Source organism: Danio rerio, chromosome 6 (assembly GCF_052040795.2).
Source record: "Danio rerio strain M-AB ecotype USA chromosome 6, GRCz13ab, whole genome shotgun sequence".
NCBI lineage: Eukaryota > Metazoa > Chordata > Actinopteri > Cypriniformes > Danionidae > Danio > Danio rerio.
This window is the reverse complement of record NC_141026.1, coordinates 24,484,383-24,504,196: the sequence shown is the minus strand read 5'-3', so window position 1 is coordinate 24,504,196 and position 19,814 is coordinate 24,484,383. Positions and strand designations below refer to the sequence as shown.

Sequence of the window (19,814 nt, the reverse complement as noted above, 5' to 3'; positions counted from 1 at the left end):
ACTTTTTCATTTAAAGATAGCTTCAAGTTAAACGTCTGGGATATTGATCTGGTCAGGTTAGTAGCAGGGGTTGCCACTCATTTTTCTTTGGCTGGTTTGGTGCCAAAAATAGACAACTACTGTGTGAAACCTCCAAAGCAGAATTGGTTTTACAGGAATAATCCACAGACATCGTTTCTTAACTCATCACTTTCCAGCTGTTTTTCACCATTTTTGCATTCTACTAAGGTCAGTGTCACTTCTATTAGAGTGAGGCGATATTTGGACCCTGCAGAGTTTGCTCATGCAGTCCAACTCCTTCAGGATGTCACATCATTAATGTATGTGCCTTTGCCAGAAGGTTTACTGTCACCAGATCTCAATGCAGAAAACGTTTTGAAGTGGTTTTAAAGTGTTCTTTTAATTTTTTTTTCTGTAAATTGCGCATGAAAAAAAAAACAATATTGCATTGTAACCCAGATATCAGTATCATGCTAATGACAACCAATTTTTTGAGAATTTATTTATTTATAGTTTTAAGATGAATGAATATTCAATTTCTTCTGAACGTTTTAAAGAGATATTGGTGGGGCCGTATTTGTTCAGGGATTAAGAGGTATAGTTATTTCCGAGAAAAAGATACCTAAAGCCATGGACTGAGTTAGAATCTCAAAAGCAAAAGATTGACACAGACAGGAAGAGATGGAATGAGTGAGGCCTCCCAGCAAATTGCCTGTCTGAGATTTCTAGTGTGAAGAGCTCATGGTCCCAGTGTCCATCTGCTTCCTGTAATGAATTCACAAGCACTTTGAACAATGGGGACAATGAAGGAGCTGAACAGGCTATGGGGGATGGAGGAGAGAACGAAAGGGTAGAGGAGGAGGAGGAGGAGGAAGGGAAATGTAAGGAGAAGGGCACTGAAGAGAAAGAGACAGGCAGAGATTGTTCTTGGTTCTGATTGGTGGGAAAGCATGGTCGATGGATAGACACACTGTGCAGAATGTAATCATAGATGTGCGTCACTGGCTTCAGCCAGCAGACAGCAGCTTTGAGCTGCTCTCTGTTTTTAAATGACTCCAGGGAATCTCTGTATTCAATTCACGAATGGAAAACGTTACCATTTATTTATTTATTTATTTATTTTTTTTGCTTGGTTAATATGTGTCTCCTGATCCCACTTGCTACACAGAGACAACTCGTGATTTTAAATGTGTTGAGATGTGCAGTTTAACAGTGTTTCATTCACCAGCATTAGAATTTCCAGTCCATTTATTGTCTAAAGGCTAATCTGCCTTTCAGACTGTTATAAATGGCTCATCTCAGCATGAAGCTTTTCTTTGAACTGTGTCTATTTTTAACCCAAATCCTTGGGTAAGTTACAGTAGCTTGGCATAGAGCTGCTCAGTGCTTTATCCTTATTGTAATTTAGTTTGTTTTCTCCAAACTTCTCAGAGAAACTGCCCCAGATGGCTCCCCATTGAAGTGTTTACTTGGAATATCCAGGAAATCACTCAGAGATTTAAACAGGAACATAAGTGGGCTTTGTATTGTTTCTTGTCATATTTTACAGTTGTGAAACGGTTTCTGGAGCATTTTGGACTTGCTTAAGTCACATACTTTTGATGTAGATATCAGAAAACAATTAAAACATATCCTCTGTCTGTATTCTATGGCACCTTTAAAGAGATCATAGATTTTTCAAAATAATTTTTTACTGCTGTACTCCCTTTTGTGGTTTTTGTTGTCCTCTTTTGTGCGTTTTTTACATTCAAAACATCTCAATCTAAAATTGGCTTTTTGGTTTTGAGGCTGGCTAGAGAGATGCACGCTTTTTCTTGGTAGGCTGCATTTAAGGCTAGGAAGTAGATGCCCGCTCCTATGATTAGAAAGCATTTTTATATAATACTAGATAACTTTCAACTGCACCATCAGTACATGTTGGGAAAAAAAATAAATGTGTAAAAAAATATATATTAAACAGATGAACCTACTACACCCCAAATACTAAGGATACTGTAGCTCAGAGGGTGTGTTAATAGAAATTTTTACCAATGACAGAATAGACTGTGTCAATGGTTGATAGACTGCCATGGGATTTGCACTCACAGTGATTTTGTTTTAGTTCAATTCAATTCTAAACTGAAAGCGTCCATGACACACGGTGAACTTTACACAACACAGAGCCATTTGAATCATTCATGGTTTGAATGCTTTTGGATTTAACTGGTATGAACCGTGACTCCATCTGCTCTGCATTAGTGTTCATTCCATACTGGGAAGTTTCCATTTCTGTATAATCCCAATAACAACAAAACAGGAAAACACACAGCTGCCCTTTTCCCTTGACTTCTTAAATTTAGGGAGTGTGGCACAAAAGAAATAATAGCTGCAATACTTGTTGATGCTCTTATTTCTTTAATTTGTTAATTGAAGATTATTTGTGTAGATATTTTCATTGTGTTTAAATAGTTGTATTTTTCCTGCATTTAGTATTTTTGGATATTTTGTTGTTTTGTCTGCTGCTGTTTGCACATGCATAAATCTCTGGAAACATTGTGCATTTTAAATAGGTTAAATAGTCATTGATTCTTATTCAGTTAATTCCGATGAAACGGTATCATCTCATTGAAAAATTGGGTATGAGAGTGCTGCTTGACTGTCAGAAATTAACCTGTAAATAAATAACCATCTCCAAATTTATAATCACCATCATTAATTCATTGTTGAAAATCCTTTGCAACTTTTGTTTCAGCTTTTTTTATACCTCTATTATTATTTAGGATTGAAATGGAACAGTTGGAACACTTATTCAGCTTGCTGCTTTTCTTTATGGATAAATCAGTTTGAGGTTTCTTTGTTTTGAAAGAATGATTTTTGAGGTTAAAAACTTCAATTATACACACAACCGGTCAAAAGTTTGGAGTCAGTACGATATTTAAATGTTTTAAAATAAGCTTATCCTGTTCACCAAGGCTGCATTTATTACATCAAAATTACAGTACATTTTATAAAATTGTGAAATGTTATTGCAATAAAATAACTGTTCAAAAGTAGTTTATCATTTATTTAATCATTTATTCCAGTGAGTTTTAATTAAGAATTTACAGCTTCATTACTGAAGTCTTCAGTCACATGATTTTTCAGAAATCACACCAATATTGTTATTATTGACGGGTGTGAAATTGTCACTTGTATGACTTTCAACTATATATATATATATATGTTGATTTCATGTTCTCGGGGAAATTTTGTAACCATTAATTTTTTTTACAAATAGTGTAAAAATGTGTCGTTGTTTTAAAATAGAAATATTGTCATTTATTTCTGTCATGTCATTAATTTAAATAAAGTGAAAGTTTGCTTTTCTATTTTCTCTTGTTTTGCAGTGCCAGACTCTTTAAAACCTAATCCCAGTGTCCCTTCAGGCCCATTCTGACCCTCAATCTGCCTGTAACCTCTGCAGCTACTACCAGCAATGGCAAGTGTAGCCCTTGTATTGCCCTACAACAGCAGTTACCTCCATTACAGCAGCTCAGTCCTCGATATGTGCCAAGAGAGGTTCCTCCACGCTTCCGACAGCAGAAGCAGAGGCAGCTACTGAACGAGGGTCGACCTTTACCTAGTGGCGTACATAACACAAACTCTACTTGCCCTCCTCTAGAGACAGCCACCAGCAAACAGCTCACGGGTGAGAATCTTCTTTTTATTTGTTCATGGAAAGACTTGAGATGTTTATTTTCACTTCAAATCTGGTGTATTTTTTTGTCATCTGTCTTTTTACTAGAGCAATGTGATTGCTTTGATGACCCAACTGGGATGCATGGGTGTAGAGGGACATTGATTTAAAGACCAAGGGTGGGATTGTGTCCCCCACCCTGCTATGCTGTTCTCAACAAAGCTTGGCATTGACCTCTTAAGTCTCATTCTAAGCCTGAGGTCATGGGAGCAGCATGGTTAAGAGGCCAGTGTGTGTGTGTGTTTTTTTTTTTTTTTCAGTTATTGTTTACTGCCCCCCTCCCCTACGCTCCTCTTGTTGATGACTGGCAGTGTTTGCATTTCACTCCAATCTGCTTTAGTGGCAGGTGGGAAAGCAGAGCTTGGGCTAAGGGGTCTCAGCTTCCCTGGGAACATGTGCTCACCAGCTGTTTCATGGCCCTTAATAGCTTTGTCAACATTCGGATCATTGTTTCAAATGCATTTAATTTTCGCCTTTTGAATATTTTAGAAATATATATTGCTGGGATTTAAATGTAGCCAAAAATCTGGGTTATTCAGAGAACAAAGTTTATTTTATAATGTTCAGTATTGTGAATTAGCCTTTTACAGAACTGAAATGTGAATTAGATACATTGCAAAAGTAACCAGATCAAATATCTTGCAAAGAGGCTAGTTTTGACACAGTATTTTAAATAAGCAATGCTTCCTGTAGCACTAACAATAGCATAATGAATTTGATTCCCAGAGAAAGCAAGAACTGATAAAATGTCTAATGTTTAATGTTTGGTGTTGGTTAGGAGTTACATTTTCAATTTAGCTTGAAATATTTTTCGTATAGTAGTTGAAGTCACAAATAGGTATTTATCAGTATAGAGCTGTTCAGTTTAATTTGATGAGGCTTGTTATGGATATGTAGGTCTAGTGAAGGGTGATGCTTGAGTTATGTTACAGATAGGATCTCATCTGTCTCAACTTTATGCCAGCCCCCCCTGTTGCTTCATTAGCAGAGTGTCCCCTCAGCCCATATCTGTCTGGGTCTGCCTGTCTGTTTCTCTCTCTCTCTCTCTCTCTCTCTCTCTCTCTCTCTCTCTCTCTCTCTCTCTCTCTCTCTCTCTCTCTCTCTCTCTCTCTCTCTTTGTCTTGTTTATGTCTTTTGGTTTATTTTTTCTCCTTTCTTTCTGCTTCTTCAGAGGACACTGTGATCTGACTTTAATATGTGGAAAACAACTGAACAGCTTTTAAAACGTGTTTGCTATTCCACTGTATGTAAAAAGTGAAAAACATGTGAAAAAATGAGATTATTTTCACACAAAAGCATAGACTTTTGCATCACTAACACCTACAAGAGGGGAAAACTCTGGTTGTAGACCTTAGTAAAGAAAATATTTTAGAGGGGACCTATTACACCCCTTTTTACAAGATGTAAAACAAGTCTGATGTATGTGAAGTTCCAGCTCTAAATACTCCACAAATAATACTATATCACTCTGAAACTGCCCCTTTTTGGACTTTGATTCTAATTGTGCCATTTTTGTGATTGTCGCTTTAAATTTAAATGAGATTGTGCTCTTTTCAAAAGAGGGCGGAGCTTCAAATGCCTATGTGTCAGCATAGTGGTAGATTTTAAAACAGGACTAACGTTCAATGGTAATGATGGAGAGATTGGTGAGTCTTTCCCCTTCTGATGACGCACACAAAGGGAGAATGTCAATCTAAAGATTTTTACCAGTAGAAGCTTGTTAAACCACACAACTGTTTAAACCACTTATAAAAGTGATTTTTTTTTTTATAACAGGTCCCCTTTAAGACAGTTAAAATTGTAGACATGTTGTTGTTGTTGTTGTTTCCTTTTTTCCTTTCTCTGTCTTTAAATGTAGCCTGTTAGGCAGGAACAGTACAGGCGTCATGCTGCAACAAGATTTTCAGAAATCTGTTGGCATCAGAGCAAAATAATGCTAACACTTAGATAAAGGCATAGTGAATAACTGGTGTTCACAGCATTTTTCTCTCACTTTTTTTTCTTAGATTAGCATTGTAAGGCTGTGGTCTAAGTATACAACTTCTATTTCTTGCCTCCTTCTGCGTCTTCTGTTTTGTTTGAGATGTAACAAGGTGAAGGGAAAAAAGCCATTGCGTTATTTGTGATTAATTTATCATGCATGTGTTCTTCCTTTCTTTTCTCTCTGTGGGGAGAGCGTATGTGACTAATAGCAAGAACGAACAGTGGAGGGTTTGAGGAGAATGTGAAAAAGGGAATGAAAGCAGGGGAGATAGTATTGTAGACAGCAGCCTTGCTTTCTCGTGTCTGCAATTCAGCTCTGATAAAATGCCGTCCCTACTAGTGGCCGGTATATAAGATTCTGACGATATGATAACCTTGGATAAAAATTTAACAGTTTCGCGGTATTGTGATTACTGCTCTAAAAAATATTCTAAAACGTTTTTTTCCTTTTTGATGACAGTATATTTTATTTTGAAAAACATATAAAATATTTTAGAGCAGTAAACGTGTCAGGCTATATAAATTATTGACTTCTGCTGTCTTCATTTTGTTTCAAAGACAGATTTTTTTTGCCATCTTTTCTGCTGGAGATACTATTGTTCTAAAAACATAAATGAACATGAATTTAAAAAAATCATACACATATCTTAATAACGGTAATAAAATTTTTTTTATGGTTTTAAAACCTTGACTTTTCCAATCTGCGGTATACCTTGAAAATGGTTATCGTCTCATGCCTTCTTTCGTCAAAACAAGAAATATTTCATTCCTTTATTTTACTGGATGTAAATTTGGTGTGATTTTTTGCAAACATCAGCAGAGCTTCTGCTGTCATCAAACATTCCAACATTCACAAAATCTAAATAATGATTTTAGTTTGGGTTAATTCTGATGCAGATAATAGAAAGCATCTTCGGCCCTGTTCACAAGAATCCTTTTTGTGGATCCAGTCGCAAGTGAAAAATGCCCAGTCCACTTTCATTTTTGGTATTAAACTACTCAAATAATTTTTACTAGTTTACTTAGTGTTACTGCTGCTTCAATAGTGCTACTGAACGGTCATGGCAATGCCAGAAAATTGACCTCTCCATTTATGTTAAGTTTATTAACACAGGACAGTATTTTGCAACTGTTTGAACATCTACAATCTGAGGGTTTAAAAATTTAAATATAGGAAAGTCAGTTTTAAGCTGCCTAAACGAAATATTTAGCTTTGCATATTATTAGTAACCCAAAAATTAGTTTGGATATATTTACAGTAGAAAATATACAAAATATTTTCATGGAATATGATCTTCTTTACATAATATTAAAATTTTTGCCATAAAAGTAAAATCTTTGAGAGTGATGAGGTTGTTTTTTTTTTTTTTTGTGGCCAAGATGACTTTTTTTAAATTACTAAATTACAGGCATATATAATAATAATAATAATAAAAATAATAATAATTCAGTTGATAATTCTTTTTAAATTTGAATGATAAAAATATATATTTCAATACACGTTGTTAATGCTTCAATCTTGCATCCAAGTCACAAAAATTATAGTTCATTATGTAACATTTTCAAATATAATGTATTAAAAACTGATTACAGATTTTTGGATTTTCAATTATATACTAATGATTTTACAATATAAATGAAAATATAATATTCTGAAGAACTGCAATTGACAGCATATATCCAAATAACAATATACGTTTATAACATTTTAAAAATAATTACTAAATTGTTTTAAAATAAATGTTTTAGTTATTTAAAAATCATTAAGATAGACTATAGATTTTGTCCAAACTGCAACACTTGCAAAATGTCTAATTCTTTCACTAACTTTAACTTTTTATATGCTTATGAAATATTTTGATTAATATTTGTATGTAAAGTTTTGGTCTATTACTTTATAGATGCTTATTTTCTGATATGGCATTCTTGTTCTGGGTGACAGTGCCTAAACTATTTTTGGGTGATCATTTTTGACAGCCGAACTAATATCGACACAATTAAAGGTTCCTGGGTTGCATTGAAGTCCAATTTGTATGCCCTTCACTAGCTAGTTTCCCTTTACCTTGTTTGTTTAGATGTACTTCATTGATTACAAGTGTCCACTACTGGCGCAATGGGTTTAAATGTAATGCCCTAAACCCTTGAACACTTGTAAACTCCAGTTCCATAACATTGTAATATGAAGCCAACTCACTCTATTATTCAAATTAAGGGGTTGAGGGTGTCCATGTAAACTTTCCTTCTTCACTTGTAGTGTTCCCTTTCCTTGTTTCCTCGAGTGAAGTTCACAAGTATGTGTCTAAAAGTGGACTAGAACATAGCCCTGTGGTTGCATATTTCAGCTCTCTTGCATATTTCAGATTGTCTTAGATCAATATCTAGTTAAACTTTTCAGAGCTTATTATTGATATAGACATACATTTTGTTGTTATTTGATATGATATCATGTAGGTTATTATCATGGTATCAGCTAGGCTGATAAAAATAAAACTACTGTATGTTCTGTGGGATTGGAAACTATTAATCATCGAATAACTATTCATTAATGTAAAGTACAGCAATGCGATGGTGCAGTAGGTAGTGCTGTCGCCTCACAGCAAGAAGGTCGCCGGTTCGAGCTTCGGCTTGGTCAGTTGGCATTTCTGTGTGGAGTTTGCATGGTCTCCCTGTGTTTGTGTGGGTTTCCTCTGGGTGCTCTGGTTTCCCCCACAGTCCAAAGACATGTGGTACAGTTGAATTAGGTAAGCTTAATTGTACGTAGCGTATGAGTGAATGAGTGTGTATGAATGTTTCCCAGAGATGGCACAATACTGCCCAAAGGCAGACCATTGTGTCCCGGTGTTTAGAGAAAAGACACTCCAGTATAAAACTGAACCTGTTAAATCAGATGAATTTCATTTGTGAGAGAGTAAGGAGCTGAATGAAAGACAGAACACAGGAAGCTGAAGAATGGCCGCCAAACAAATCAGTAAATCAGCTTGCATGTTACAGATTGCCTCATTTCTGAAAATTAACTAAACAATACAGCCACATTACATGTAAGAAAGAGCGCAGCCAAAGAACAAGGAGACAAAAATGAGGAACCACTGCTGGACAGCAGATGAAAAGAAAAAAAAACTTTTAGTTTTTGAAATCTTGATAATAAAAATTAGTTTGTAATTGTATTCTTTTTTTTTTTATTTGAAAAACAATATACTGCTGTTACCACTACAGTAGAATAGGAGGATGTGGATAATACATTTGTGTACTGTTTAGATTAAATGCTCTCGGTAGTTGTAGAGAGTGTGGTTGCATTTGCATTACAGATCAATGCCCTCTTTCTGCTCTCTGTTCCATAATTTACAAAGCATTGATTACCTGCTCGCTCATGATTGATTATAGCTGGAAAGAATTAAAGCTTTGTATGTGCCTGTGTCTAAGGGCGTACTCACACTATGTACAGTTGCCTTAAACCGGGCCGAGGCACACTTGTCCTCCCTCCTGTCTACCCCAATGGCCCGCACTCACATCATGTTCAGGCCTGAGCACAATTACGTAATCGATGATCTGCTGTTCAGTTTAAGAAGCGCTTTCGCTCAGCACAGTGCAGATTTCTTTAGTTATATCCTTTTAGTCTTTTGGCATGTAGTGACACAGTCAAATATTTTGCCGAACACATCAGCCACTTTTGATGCTCATAAACAATCATGCTGCGGGAATTAGGAGGTTTGCTAAAGGTGCAGCTGTCATGCAGTGAGGGGTTTAATAAAGTTTTGTAATCTACAACAGTTTTTTTTTTTTATCAGTTTTTGCCCTAATAAAATTCTTGTATATTTGTTTTCAGGACTTCCACATCAAAGTGACCTGGGAGATCAGCATGAGAATTGTGATTGGAGCATCACTGTCACCAAAGGCAGCAGTGGGAACCGGGATAAAGTGATTATTAACAACAAAGACACTTGGCCTTCCATTACATATAGCAAGAGCCGGCAAACACCAGAATGCATCTTGGACACTAAACGCACACCAGAGGTTGTTAGCAACAGTAGCAACACTATTATGGCTACAGGAGCTAGCCCACAGGGTCATTACCCAATAAGCAAAGCTAGCGTTAATCTCTCTTCTAGCATGGTGTCTAATCATGGTGGCCCTACCAGGGGGTGGGCCTCAGAAGGAAAGACTGACTTGTCCATGGGGAGTAGAGGGCAGTCTAGCTGGGGTGCCTCAAATCTAAACCTAAACCCCAGTGCTAACCCTGCTGCTTGGCCAGCTCTTGGACATGAAGGGCCTGCAGTTGGGTCAGGACCTAGTAGCATGGTTTGCTCAAATCCTCTTTCACTTAGTATGTGTGGCCAAGGAGGAGTGGCACCACCTCATGGCACCAATGGAAATGGGAACATTGGTTGTGTCAATGAAAACCTTGTAGGGGACTGTGCATGGGGCAACCCAGATATCCCAGAACAACATCAGTCACCTACAAATGTATCCTTCAACATGAAACCTCCTATCCTTAAAACTGATGGACCAAATAACACTAATCCAGAGCCAATGAGTCCAGTGAACAGCTGGAGAGGAAACCTCAGCCAGTCACCTACTGAGCCTGCCAGCAAGGATGGAACTGCGTTCTGGGGCAGTGGAAATGCCAAAAATGGAGAATCAAAGGACTCAGGGTGGGATTCTGTGGGTGTCTCTTCCTGGGGTCAGGGAGGAGCTAGCAGAGGCAGTCGTGGCTGGGGTGACTGGGGTAAACAGCCAAGCACTGAAGGTACAGAATGGGATGCTAATGAAGCTCCTTCCCAGGAACATATGAGTTCATGGGGTCCTGATACTCCAGCAAGTGAGGGCAGCAGGGATAGCAGTGAGGGCCACCCAAGGAAAAGAGAAAGATCCTCAAGTGCTGATTTGGTCCCTTTGCTTCCAAAGCAAGACTTAGATCCACGTGTTCTTTGCAACTCAGGCTGGGGGCAGACTCCAGTTCGTCAACACACTGTTTGGGAAATGGAAGCAAGTACAGACAAAAAAAATGATGTAGGGACTGAGGACTGGGGGTCTTCCTCCAACACAGCGTCAACTGAACCTCCACCACCTCCTCCTGGGTGTGCCAATTCTAACATCAGTCCACCTCCTAGAATGGATACAAGCAAGAGTGAGGGACATTGCAGAGTCATGCCAAATGCAGGCTGGGGAGGATCAGTCCCAGTCTCTGCTCAGCCTAACAGTGGATGGGGAGAGCCTTCAGCAAATAAAAAGGTTTCCAATGGATCAGGATGTAACTGGGGTGATCCTAATCCTGTGGCTCCCAACATTAGTGGCTGTAATGGCCAGTCTTGGGCTTCTGAAGAAAAATCTCCTAGCTGGAATGATTGTACTTCTCAGAAGACAACACAAAATTGGGGTGATGGACCCAAATCTTCCTCAGGTTGGGGAAGTAGTGGTTGTGCGAATAGTGGGGAGTGGGGTGAATCTTCAGAAATGAAGAATAGCTCTGGAAGTTCATCTTGGGAACCTGACAGCAGAAAATGTAAAGAAACTCAGAGAGGCTGGGCTAAAGCATCACCAGCACAGAGTGGTTGTTGGGGTGAAGCTCAACATACCAATGGTTCAACACAAGGATGGGGTGGAAAACTTCAGGAATCCATGTGTGGCAACAATGGATCTGGAGGCATAGGATCATGGGGTGGCCCTAATTCTGTCAAACAGAGTAACTCTGGCTGGTCATCAAGATGCCGCCAGGAAACAGGAGATGAGTCCACAGGCTGGGAAGAACCCTCTCCTTCTTCTGTTCGTCGCAAAATGGATATTGATGATGGGACATCCACTTGGGGTGACCCCAGTGCTTACAGCAAGAGTGTGAATATGTGGGACAGGAATCACTCCCAGAATCATCCAGGAACAAACAACAGTGGTAACGGTAATAACCTGTCTGTGCCAAACAGCGCTAATCATCCCCAAAGGCAAGGACCCACACAGAACCATGTCAGTGGAAGCAACAACAACGCCTCACCCAGTCAAGGTGAATGTCCTCTCAACAGGATTTCCATGGTGAACCCAGGTTAGAACATGCATTACATTTCGGTTTCAATGTAAATAATTTTGCTTTATTTGCTTATGCACTGGCTGTGATTAAAAATGTTTGCATGATAAGTAGAGCAGTGGCAAAAAGACAAACAATTTTATTATAAGTTTACAAAATGCATCCCTATTCTCTTGATTCTGTTGAGTTTTTTACAGCAGTTGATCCTGTATGCTTTACAAGCAGCCATACTCCGCTTGCAAATGCTTCCTTACAAATACCTCTTAAACATAATCATTGATGAAGTTAGAAAAGCAAATTTCGAATGTTACTAGTGAGCTGTGTTTACTTTGAAGGGGTGGTCTTATGCTGTTTCATGCAGTCAAATTTCAAAAACTTTTTTGAATATAGCACAGACTTTCACTTTTGACTATACCTTACCGTACGTTCACACCGAAAGCGGCGAGAGCGTCCAAGGTCGCTCTGGCCGCCCTGGCGACAACGCTCTCTGCCTTCAGCTCCTGCGGCGAGAGCGTCAAAACTCGCTACATTGATCTCATATTTAAAGGAGCCATTGCAGCATATCAGTTACATTCCTGCATAAAACATGTTTCTAGCGTGAAAATGTTGCGCACTTCTTATCAAATTCATACAACAATGGAAGATCAAGTTGCGTGTGGTGTGGCTTTGCTCTATTTATCCAATATGTGTCCATATGTCTGAAATATCCTGAAGCAGCAGTACTGTTTTGTACTGTCACATCGCATGAGATTCCCGCTTTTTAAGATAAATTTATATAACATTAATGAACATCAGTAACTTATTTAATGTTCCTGTAGGAAAAAAATTGTAAATAATTGGAAATCCGGCGACCGCAATAATCAAACCCTTGGGAACAACTGTGGTCGGAACCAAAGTTCACAGGTCTGTGTTCTCTGAACTGCTATCAATCGATGGACGTCTTCATTCTGATAGCTTGCCGCCGAACAGCGTCATAGCTCATTACCATAAAGTTGACTTCATTTCAACTCTCCTCGACGCTCACGCCGGCGAAGACGCGCCGCGCTGCTCCTCGCCGCCTTTCGCCGCCGGCTCTCATTGAAAATGAATGACTTCCGGCTACTTTGACGCTCTCGCCGCTTTCGGTGTGAACGTACGGTTATAACTGGAAAAGCACATACATGACAAGCACAGTTAAAAAATAGCTTAACATTCACATCCACTTGGTAAGAAAGGTCCTGAAAATTTTTGGCTAAAAACAAAGTTACTGCCTTTGCAAGGCAGATTTTGAGTATTTGATCAAAAACTAGCATAGAATACCATGTTGTTAAAATATAAGCTGTCAATTCAAGAGAGATCGGTGATGCATTAGTGATTTAAAATCTCATAATTGATTACTCGGACAATGTTTTACCACAGCTCTAATAATAAGTTCATAATACGGCGACTATTTTAATAGCCTATTATTTATCTCTCTGATTAAACAATTGGACATGCGTTACATCATCTATATTTTAATTACCTTAAGTTGTAGTATTGATAGAGTTTCATTCTTTATCAGGCTGGGGAGAGATCCCTAAAGTTCAGCCAAATACAGAGCCCTCTTCATGGGGCGAGACAGCCAGTTCCAGCTCCTCTGTGGACAATGGTACTTCAGCTTGGGGCCAATCTTCTAGGGGCCGTGGGGGATGGAGTGAAGGTAGCCGTGACTCAAGTGGGTCTTATGGCAGAGGAAATGCACCTGCTGTATCAAGCCCCTGTCAGGAAGGTAATAAAATGAAAGAAACATTTTTCCATTGGCAACTGCTAAACCAGAAGTTTTAGATATTGATTATACATAAGAATTCCATATCTAATGTTTATTCTATATAATTATTTTTAGTTTTGGTATCTTTTAATGATAAAGTTCATTTACATTGACGTCTGATGGTTAAATGAAATTCCAGTATTTATTGAAGTAACTCTATTGTTCAAATTAGTTTTTAGTCATGTGTTAAAATTACATTGTACTATCAGCTTAACCCAAGTACAGTTTTCATATTATAAACATTCTTATCTTTTCACGCTTTAAGAGTAATACGTCATATTTTATACTGTATTGAGCATACCAATGACAAATTGCAGAATTGAAACTTGTATAATGTATACATTTGTTCCACACAGACTCATATATCACATAAGTGTTTATTTCTTTTACTTTTGATGACAACTTATGAAAACCACAAATTTAGTATCTCAGAAAAGTAGAATTTAACTTAAGACCAATACAATAAAAAGGATTTTTTGAAATCTTCGCCAAACTGAAAATTATGAACATGAAAAGCATGAGCTTGCACAGCACTTCATACTTGGGTGCTCCTTTTGCTTAAATTACTGTGGCACTGCACGGGTGTTATGAGAGCCTATGTTGCTCTAATAATGGCCTTCAGCTCTTCTGCATTGTTGGGTCTGGCATATTGCATCTTCCTCTTCACTATTATCTCATAGATTTTCAAAAGAATTAAGGTCAGGTGAGTTTGCTGGCCAATTAAGTACAAGGATACCCAGGTCCTTAAACCAGGTATTGGTAGCTTTATCACTATGTGCAGGTGCCACATCTTGTTGGAAAATAAAATCTGCATCCATCCATAAAATTGGTCAGCAGCTGGAAGCATGAAGTGCTCTAAAACATTCAGAAAACACAGTGAAGCAACACCAGCAGATGACACGGCACCCCAAATCATCACTGACTGTAAAAACTTTACACTGGACCCCAAGCAAAATGTATTTTGTGCCTCTCCTCTCTTAAAGTTTACTTTCATAACTTTGCATAACTTTCATAACTTTAGAGCACTCAGTAGCAGTCCAGTGTTTAGCCTGGGCAATATGCTTCTGATGCTGTCTTGACACAAGGAATGCAACAGCTGAAACCCATGTCTTCCATACGTCTATATGTAGTGGTTCTTGAAGCACTCCAGCTGTAGTCCACTCTTTGTGAATCTCCCCTACCTTTTAAGGGGGTTTTGTTTTACAATTCTCTCCAGGGTGTGGTTATGTCTATTGCTTGTACACTTTTCATCTACCACATCTTTTTCTCCCCTTCGCCTCTCAATGTGCTTGGACAATGAGCTCTGTGAACAGCCAGCCTCTTTTGCAATGACCTTTGTGTCTTGTCCTCCTTGTGCAAGATGTCAATGGTCGTCTTTTGAACACCTGTCAAGTCAGTCTTTCCGATGATTGTGTAACCTACAGAACTAGACTGAGGGACCATTTAAAGGCCTTTCCAGGTGTTGTGACTTAATTAGCTGATTAGAGTGTGGCACCAGGTGTCTTCAATACTGAATCTTTTCACATTATTCGAATTTTCTGAGATATTGAATTTGGGGTTTACATTAGTTGTCATCCAAACCATCAAAATTAAAAGAAATAAACTCTTGAAGTATATCAGTCTACGTGGAATTAATGTATACATTATACAAGGTTTGTTCTTGAATGGAATTAGTGAAATAAATCAACTTTCTGAAAATATTCTAATTATATTACCAGCACCTGTGTATTTATACATGTATGTATATGTAAGTATATTGTGATCTCATTATCTTGTCCATTTGTGTTTTTTCAGGTCCCAAACCTATGCAAGATGGCTGGGGATCTGGCGGGGAAGAGATGGGCATGAACACCAGTCAATGGAATGCTGATGATGGTGACATGTGGAACAGTCCCACATCCCAAGACTCCACTTGTAACTCCTGGGGTCATTCCAGAAAGGGCCCACAAAGGGTAAATAATAATGGCATTTAAAGCAATCGGTGCTTTGGCCTGTGATGAAAAGAATATATATATAGTATTTGTTTTGTCTTGTGTAGTTTTGCATTATGTTGTTCTCATTGTTTATTACAGGTCAAGGTCTCTAACAAGCAGGATGACGTTTGGATCATGAACAGGCTTATTAAGCAACTTACAGATATGGGTTTTCCGGTATGTTAATACTATAATGTGCACAATAAATTTGAATTAATGTACAAAAAACAAGTGAAATATGATATTAACATTATTATAAATTCTCTTTTACCTGATACAGAAGGATCCTGCAGAAGAAGCCCTGAAGAGTAACAACATGAATTTGGATCAGGCCATGAGTATGTCATTTCTTTGTAGTCAACCTGTAAAAAAAAAAAAAAGACAAACATGCAGTATGTTATATGGTCTTGGTCTGGAACACAGCTTATGCACGTGCTATTCTTCAGGCGCTTTGTTGGAGAAAAAAAATGAACTGGACAAACGGGGGATGGGCACTTCAGACTACAGTAATGGATTAAATAAGCCCATGGTGTGCCGACCCACAAACCTCTCTAAAGACCCCTCACTGGATCACTCCCCCTTCCTGGACAAGGTAGATCTTAGTCTCAAATGTTATTGAATAGAATTGAGGAAAAGCTTTTTTTTCCACTTCTGGCCTGAAGTGAAGAGAATTTAGATCTGGGTAAATTTCGTGTTTTTTTTACAACATATTTTCTGGTTTCTCAGGATGGCAGGCTGTCAGACGATTCTTCATCCTCACCGTTTATGCCTTCTCCTGGCCTCAAGCTCCCACTGGCCAGTAGCAGCCTCCCGAACCATGGGTTAGGTGGGGTCTCTTCTGGTCTGTCCATGCAAAACTTGAACAATAGACAGGTAAGTGCTCTCACAGGGATATTTAATGATAATTAATATCCCACTATTTTTATTAATTTTTTTAAATGAATGAGATCTTGTTAATTCGATCATTTAGAGCAGTGCCACTGCTTATTGCGATCGACTAATAGATTTTAGCATTCTCCCGGTAGATCCCAAATATGACAGAAGACAAGAAATGCGTCTTGATTGATGTATCGCTTTTTCTTTTTCTTGATCCAAATGCTGTTTTATCTTCATTATGTTTAACTGCCACAACATTGATATAGAGCTCTTTAAATGACATCCATCACCCCATGAGGTTTAATGTAAAAAGGAGCCATTAAAATATTGTGTCTTTGGCACACTCATGTTCCTTATATTACATAGAGACTTCTTGCATGTACAAATAATGAGTGATGCCGTGAGTTTTCCAGGTGCACCTACTGTAAAACTCAGCAAGATGAAAGCATCTCAACTTTTTATTGAACTGCGAAAATGCAAGGCATTTACAGTACAAAAGGCACATACAGTACAAAAACTCTCACGGCTAATTAAACCGCCTCAAACAATGCGTTCAATGTGATCGGTCTCTAATATATCCAGCTGAAAGCTACAGTTTGCTTTCTTATAACATTGTGAATTAATGCTTCAAAACTGCTGAATTATGTTATAATGTTTTAGTATATTTATTATTGTTACAATATTCATTGTTATTATTATTATTATTGAGATTTCTATGATTTTTATTGTTTTATTACAGCTTATTTATAAAATGCTTATGAGGTAAAAAAATAATCGTTTTATTTTCCACCCAAATTTTCTGCCTTCCAAATGTCATCCATGTGCATTGTCACAGATTTTCTTGGCTGCATCAATTAACAAGTTAAATTAGTGATTTTTACATTGTTAATAAATGTTAAATTAAAAATCAAAAATTAATATAAATGAGTCTTTATTTTTCGTTGAGTCTTTGATGTGTAGATTGGTAAAAAGAGTTGGTGATAAGGGTGTCACGATCCTCCAAATCCTCGATTCGATTACATTTTCGATTCTAAAGGCACGATTCGATTTTCGATTATGAATAATTAATTAATTAATGACCAATTAGTTATTTGTAGCCTACCGTTTAAACTACCTGACCTGCATGGTCTTTGTTTTACCCATAAACAAATCATACAGTAAATGAATAAAGGCAAGATAGACACATAATTACCACCTGTCAATCACTTTTTCTGCGGGACTCGTGAATAGGCAGTGATCTGTGTCGTTATAATGGTGTCGGTAAAAAAGACGCACAACCAACAGGAACCAGCCAACAGTATCTGAGGTGTTCGCTAAAATGACTAAGTACAAGTGAGTGAAAGATTGAAGCAGTCCTCTGACTGCCTGGACCTGCTGTCTCGAGCGCATGGCTGTGTGTGCGTCTGTGTCTGTGCGGTCACGTGATGTGCATTTTCAGAGGTAGAGAGGAAGGAGGGCTGCTCAGAAATGCTACACGCCACTGTGGATGTCAAATCGTTGTCGTTCTAAAATGCCATTTAAAAACAAAGACAGTGTAAACAGGGCCTGAGTGCGGTGGAGGATCGCGATGCCGGTGTTGTCTATCAGACGAACCGTACGTAATACGTACATAGCAGAGCTTGCAAAACTGTGTTTTTTTTATGTCGACAACACGAACATTGTCAACATAACTCGCTGGAAATCCAAAATGCTTACACACCGGCGACTTCATTGAAAGAGGAGAGGGTTTAAGTTCTGTCGACGGGTCTCCTGCTTCTGCAGTTTAACAAGCACTTCAACAAGCCTGTTTTTTTCCCGCTTGGCAAGCCAAGCTGACGTGACATGGGGGCGCGTGGCAGCATCGACGATTCTATTTTTTGATTTGATAATCGAAATTAAGCATAATTTTCGATCGAAATCGTGACACCCCTAGTTGGTGACCACTGATTTATTTTAGAGTATGTACATACATCTAGATTTTGCTGCTCTTTTTGTTTCCTAGATGCATAATGGAATGTTTGGCACTAATGGAGCAGCACAAACTCGGGTCATGCAGCAGCAGGCCCCGCCCCCTCAGCCACCAGTGCCAGCTCTGAGCTCCACCCAGCCTAACCTGCGTGCTCAAGTGCCTCAGCTTCTCACCCCTCAGGTAATTTGTTTCTAACCTTTATATTGTTTCTTCTCATCCTAGATTCTAAAATTCAAGTGGCATCAATCTATTAGTCAAGTTGCATAAATCATGTAATCATATTAATTATTTACAAATGTTGAATGTATACAAATTTACAGTTGAAGTCAGAATTATTAGCCCCCTTGTTTATTTTTTCCCCAATTACTGTTTAACGGAGAGATTTTTTGACACATTTTTAAACAAAATAGTTTTAATAAGTCATTTCTAAAAACTGATTTATTTTATCTTTACCATGATGACAGTAAATAATATTTTTCAAGACAGTACTATAAAGCTTAAAGTGGCATTTAAAGACTTAAATAGCTTGATTAGGTTAACTACGCAGGTTAGGGTAATTAGAAAAGTTATTGTATAACGATAGTTTGTTCTGTATATATATCTGTTAAACATCATTTGGAAAATATCTAAAAAAGTTTGTTTTTTTTAATCTAACAAGAATTTTACAAAAGAAAAGATTAAACATATCAGAACTGTTAAAAGAACATTGTATGTTCATATTTACTCAAAATATAATATATTATATTATATATACATGTATAATAAAAGTTAGCCAAAGCAATAATCATCATTATTAATCGTGAATAACATTTTGAGCAAAATAATCATTATTATCATTTTTGTTATCATGAAGCCCTAAGATCAGGGTATTTGCAGGCTGTTAAAAAGTCTTAAAATGTCTTTTTAATTTTAATCAATTTTAGGCCATAAAAAGTCTTAAATCCACTGAAAAATTGTGTTATAGGTCTTTAATCATTTTAAACAGGTCTTAATTGTCCTATGTCCATGTAAAGCTATACCCAATTGGGTTAACACCCATCAAATCCATAACAAGTTATTTAAATAGAAGTTTAAGATGAAAAAATAAGAAAAGTTTATTTATTTACACTATTTACTTATTAATATGGTTTAATTATCTTCCTTACAATAGCATTAGTTTTTATGTTTTTTAAGGTTTTAACTTGGCTATTAAAAAAATTATTTAGCTTTTAGCCTTGTGTAAGTCTGAAATTTCATTCATTCTGCTCTTAAAAATTCTTAAATTTGACATTGAAACCTATAGAAACCCTGTAGATGAAATTTTTAAATATGACCACTTATATATCCCTGCTTATTGAATGAGCCACTGAGCAATGTATTCAACCAATTTGTTTGAATGAATTGTTTTATAAAAAAGGAATGTTTTGAGAATTATCAAGACTTGATTTTGTTTGGTATCTACTTTGTTGACAATTTTGAATCCTTAATCTCACTTAACATTGACCAGTTTTTTTAGGAACGGTCTAATAATGTGCTGTTCT

General features: G+C 37.5%; 1 protein-coding gene across 2 annotated transcripts in view; it reads left to right on the top strand.

Annotated features, from left to right (window-relative positions):
• tnrc6c2 (trinucleotide repeat containing adaptor 6C2) overlaps nucleotides 1-19,814 on the top strand; it is a 55,990-nt gene that overhangs the window by 19,765 nt on the left and 16,411 nt on the right. For both annotated transcript variants that reach the window (XM_087257139.1, XM_087257138.1), the window contains exons 2-10: nucleotides 3,366-3,667; nucleotides 9,522-11,729; nucleotides 13,252-13,458; nucleotides 15,292-15,449; nucleotides 15,570-15,647; nucleotides 15,751-15,808; nucleotides 15,917-16,062; nucleotides 16,197-16,343; nucleotides 18,328-18,474. In XM_087257139.1, the coding sequence (XP_087113265.1) occupies nucleotides 9,737-11,729; nucleotides 13,252-13,458; nucleotides 15,292-15,449; nucleotides 15,570-15,647; nucleotides 15,751-15,808; nucleotides 15,917-16,062; nucleotides 16,197-16,343; nucleotides 18,328-18,474 (2,934 nt within the window). In that variant the 5' untranslated portion in view covers nucleotides 3,366-3,667; nucleotides 9,522-9,736. The remainder of the gene's footprint in view (nucleotides 1-3,365; nucleotides 3,668-9,521; nucleotides 11,730-13,251; nucleotides 13,459-15,291; nucleotides 15,450-15,569; nucleotides 15,648-15,750; nucleotides 15,809-15,916; nucleotides 16,063-16,196; nucleotides 16,344-18,327; nucleotides 18,475-19,814) is intronic.